We start from the raw sequence: 5,000 nt of genomic DNA on the forward strand, positions 1-5,000 counted from the left end.
AGAGAGGCAGGATGTGGGCGTGGCTATGATGATGCAAAGGTGCAAGATAAAAGTCATCAAGATGCTCCTCGTGGTCGTCATCCTCTTTGCACTCTCTTGGCTTCCGCTCTACGTCATCTTCGCCCGTCTCAAGGCAAGTGGGGTGAAGGAGATAAGATAAAAGGGAGAGGGAAAATGGGTATGAGAGAGGGACAGCGAGAGAGAGATGGTGAGAGTGTGAGTGAGAGGGATGAGGAAGGGGGAATGGGAGGGAGGGAGCGAGAGAGAGAGAGAGAGATAGAGAATTATATATATATATATATATATATATATATATATATATATATATATATATATATACATATATATATATATATATATATATATACAGAGAGAGAGAGGGTAAGAATGAGAGAGAGAGAGAGAGGGGGGGGGGAGAAAAGAGAGAAGAGAGAAGGAGAGGGAGGGAGAAAGAGAGAGAAAGAGACAGAGACAGAGAGAAATAAATAGATAGAGAGGCAGACATACAGAGACCATGGCAGAGAGACATAGATAGATAGGTAGATATTTGGATAAATAGATATCGAGGTTTTTTATATGAACAATGTAATTAGATTAATATGAAAGCAACGAGTGAGTAATAAAAATAAGATTATATAATAATTCCATTTCCATAGCATTCTCTTCTTCATCTCTTCTCTTGTAATTCCTTAATACATTCCGCTATTCATCTTCCATTCTTCCCCTCTCTTGCGTAATTTCCCCTTTCTTCTTTCCTCCTCCGTTCATCAATCATCCCTTTCTCCTTTCATTTTTCTTCTGCCTCATCCCCCTCTCCTTCGCTTCCTTTTTTCTTCTTCCACATTCTCCCTCCCTCCCTCCTCTCCCATCCTTCTTGGTCTCTTTCTCATTCCTCATCCACCCTCTTCATTTCCTCTTCTCGTCCATTAATTATCCCACAAGCTTTCCTCTGTCATTATTCGCACCTCAAAAATTGTCTCAAAACTCTGCTTCGCTTCATCACAGCTGGGATCCGAACCGTCGCTAACGGAAGAGCGAATCATTCACGTGCTGGCGCCGTTCGCTCAGTGGCTCGGAGCTTCGAACTCGTGCATCAACCCAATGCTGTACGCTTTCTTCAACGACAAGTTCCGCGCTGGCTTCAAGGTGAGAGGGATCCGTGGTCTTATGCTTCTCTGTTGTACGTGTTCTTGTTTTTTGGTGTTTGTTCTTTTCTGTCTGGCTGTGTGTCTATCTGTCTGTGTCTGTCGTTGTCTTTGTCTCTGTCGCTCTCTCTCTATTCTTATGCCTCCCTATGTCTCCTTCCTTTTAGTGTGTGTGCGTGTGAAAGAAAATGTGTGCGCATATGTAATATAGGGTCAGATCCAGGGGGTGGGGGGCGTATTCCCACTCCATTTTTTGTAGGGTCTTCTTTTCTTTGTTTTTTGCAGTTTTATTTTTAGCTTGCCTATTTTTTCTTTCCGAAATGTCTGGATTTGACCCTGTATGTGTAAGGATTTAATATCTCCCCCCTCCCCATCCCCCCCCCCCTCTCTCTCTCTCTCTCTCTCTCTCTCTCTCTCTCTCTCTCTCTCTCTCTCTCTCTCTCTCTCTCTCTCTCTCTCTCTCTCTCTCTCTCTCTCACTCTCACTCTCACTCTCTCTCTCTCTCTCTCTCTCTCTCTCTCTCTCTCACTCTGTCTATATCCAATTTCGGACGACCAAGCCGTGCTTTTCCAAAAAAAGGATTTTTTTCCTCCGTCTCGTGAATAATAGATTGCCAAGCACAGGACGATAGGAAATTTATACGTGATTGGATAGATGGAAGATTGGCGAAAAAACAAAAAAACAAACAAACAAACAAAGCAAACCATAAGCGTATTTGAGATTCAAACTTGTGATTAATGGGCATATTATGATGCTGTCCAACGGCGGGAAATGTCTCATTAATCGCAATTAATGAAAAGTGGTTGTACGTTTGGGAGATAAATCATCATTATAGGGATGATTAAGATTATTGTATCTAGACTTATTGCATGTGTATCTCTATGTTCATAGTATGTATTAATACATGCATAAGCATACGCACGCACACGTACACGGACAGGCACAGGAACAGACACAGAAACGCGCACTCGCATACTCACACACATAAACACACACACACACACACACACACACACACACACACACACACACACACACACACACACACACACACACACACACACACACACACACACACACACACACGCACACACACATACACACGTTTGATACTATTTCGATTGATCATTGTCATAATTAATAATTTAATAGATAGTAACAAAATAAGTGGTGATAAAAATGACATTGTGCATATCAAAGATATAAAATAGGTAACAAATGGAATCACGAATATCAAAACAAAAATACTGGCCAGGATTGAAAACGAAGCAAACCAAAAAATAATGCTTTGTGCACATCATGACTCCGAAATGAAAAATGAAATCGACCATATCATAGCAACAAAATATTCATGATAGAAATATCAAGTCGTGGATAATCAACAACCAAATAGATTGCTATATGAAAATGAATCAGTGTGATATATTATAACAAAATAGATCTTGATTTCGAAAAAAACACGAAAATCATTGCAATAATCAAGTCAAAACACAAAAATACAATAAAATAGGCTATAAACACAACCACACCCCCTTCACCCCTCGAGCGAAAAAAGCAAATAAAAGAGAGAAAGAAAAAAAAATCCAAGCAAATAGTACCACACGTGCTCCTCCTCAGGCCATCTTGGTGTCCCGCGCCTGCTGCTCTCCGCTGCGCCTCGACACCCACTGCAAGAGCTTCACCTCCTCGAAGGCCCAGCAGAACCTGTGCTCCACCGAGTCGAAAGCCACGTCCGAGTTTTCTCTCTACTCCAGCTCTTCTGGATCGGGGGAGCCGCGCCGGAAGTCCATCATGGTGCAGGTAACAGCAAAGAGAATGTTCTTTCAAGGGTAAAAAGTGCTGGGGGTGTTCTTTCAGAGGTAAAAAGTGCTGGGGGTGTTCTTTCAGAGGTAAAAAGTGCTGGGGGTGTTCTGTCAAAGGTATAAAGTGCTGGGGGTGTTCTTTCAGAGGTAAAAAGTGCTGGGGGTGTTCTTTCAGAGGTAAAAAGTGCTGGGGGTGTTCTTTCAGAGGTAAAAAGTGCTGGGGGTGTTCTTTCAGAGGTAAAAAGTGCTGGGGGTGTTCTTTCAGAGGTAAAAACTGCTGGGGGTGTTCTGTCAAAGGTATAAAGTGCTGGGGGTGTTCTTTCAGAGGTAAAAAGTGCTGGGGGTGTTCTTTCAGAGGTAAAAAGTGCTGGGGGTGTTCTGTCAAAGGTAAAAAGTGCTGGGGATATTATTTCAAGGGTAAAGAGTATTGGAAATGTTCTTTCAAAGGTAAAGCGTACTAGGAATAGTCATGTATTGGTAATAAGGTACTGGGATATTCTTTCAAGGGTAAAAAGTGCTGGGGATACTCTTTCAAAAGTTTAAAAAGTATTGAGAATGTTCTGTCAAAAGTCAACCGTACTGGGAATATTCATTCATAGGTAATAAAGTATTGAGAATATTAATTTAAATGTAACGAGTAATGAGAATATTCTTTAATAGGTAAAAAGTAATGACAATATTCTTTCAAAGGTATAGCGTACTGGGAATATTCATTCACAGGTAATAAAGTACTCAGAATATTCATTCAAAGGTTTAGAGAACTGAGAATACTCTTTCAAAAGTATAAAAAAGTAATGAGAATGTTCTCTTAAAAGTAAAAAAGCACTGAGTAAAACGTATTGAGAATAGTCTTTCAAAGGTAAAAAGGTACTGAGACCGCTCTTTCAAAGGTACAAAATATTGAGAACGTTCTCTGATTGGTATAAGTATGCCGTGTGTTATTAAAGTGGTAGATCGTGTTATTTGGTAGTGTGTTAACATTTAAGTTATCAAAGGAATAATGACATAAGGTGTAGAGGTAGGTATAATGATCTTGATTGAGGTAAATTGTGTGTTTGATATTTTGTTGTATATCCAATTACTAACTGGGACACACAAAAGTATTGATATAGAGATGGAATTGGCGAAAGAAAGAATTTAATAGGATTAGCGTGTAATTAACCCGGAGCTCGTGGAAATGTTTAGAAATAAATGGGTCCTCGTGTGACTGAGAGTAAATTTCCGAATATGCAATTGCATCTATTTCCATTGATGATTTCGATAAATCCCAAAAAGATATATTTTGAAGTAAAATTTCCAAAACCTATAGTTAATGGGTAAAACTTTTAATCAAAATGAAATTCTTTCCAGTAATGTTAATGGCATTATTGACCAAACCGCTACGTCATGGGACACAGCAAGAATTGTCAAAACAGAATCTAAACTAGCTTCTTTGGCATTACATTACCACACTCACACACATCAATAGATAGATGTATAGCTTTATATATATATATATATATATATATATATATATATATATATATATATATATATATATATATAAAGCATTTGTACATATAGAAGGGTCACTCAAAAAGAAAAAAAAAAAAAAAAAAAAAAAAAAAAAAAAAAAAAAAAATATATATATATATATATATATATATATATATATATATATATATATATATATATATATATATATATATATTAATATCTAAAGCATTTGTACGTATAGAAGGGTTACTCGAAGATACAATATATATATATATATATATATATATATATATATATATATATATATATATATTAATATCTAAAGCATTTGTACATATAGAAGGGTCACTCGAAGATACAATATATATATATATATATATATATATATATATATAATATATATATATAATATATATATATATATATATATATATATATATATATATATATATATATATATATATATTAATATCTAAAGCATTTGTACGTGTATAGAAGGGTCACTCGAAGATACAAAAAATAGGGATTTAGTGAACATTATAGACATAAAGTACAAATTGCGGATCTGCAATAAAAC

The 5,000-nt window shown here is 36.8% G+C and overlaps 1 protein-coding gene across 1 annotated transcript in view; it reads left to right on the plus strand.

Annotated features, from left to right (window-relative positions):
* The window catches only part of LOC138863536 (neuropeptide SIFamide receptor-like), a 54,350-nt gene that overhangs the window by 47,322 nt on the left and 2,028 nt on the right, over positions 1 to 5,000 (plus strand). The window contains exons 4-6 of the mRNA XM_070127705.1: positions 1 to 133; positions 1,006 to 1,146; positions 2,763 to 2,945. The exon at positions 1 to 133 is cut by the window's left edge and continues 23 nt beyond it. Of these exons, the coding sequence (XP_069983806.1) occupies positions 1 to 133; positions 1,006 to 1,146; positions 2,763 to 2,945 (457 nt within the window). The remainder of the gene's footprint in view (positions 134 to 1,005; positions 1,147 to 2,762; positions 2,946 to 5,000) is intronic.

The sequence above is a fragment of the Penaeus vannamei genome, chromosome 12 (genome assembly GCF_042767895.1).
Source record: "Penaeus vannamei isolate JL-2024 chromosome 12, ASM4276789v1, whole genome shotgun sequence".
Lineage (NCBI taxonomy): Eukaryota > Metazoa > Arthropoda > Malacostraca > Decapoda > Penaeidae > Penaeus > Penaeus vannamei.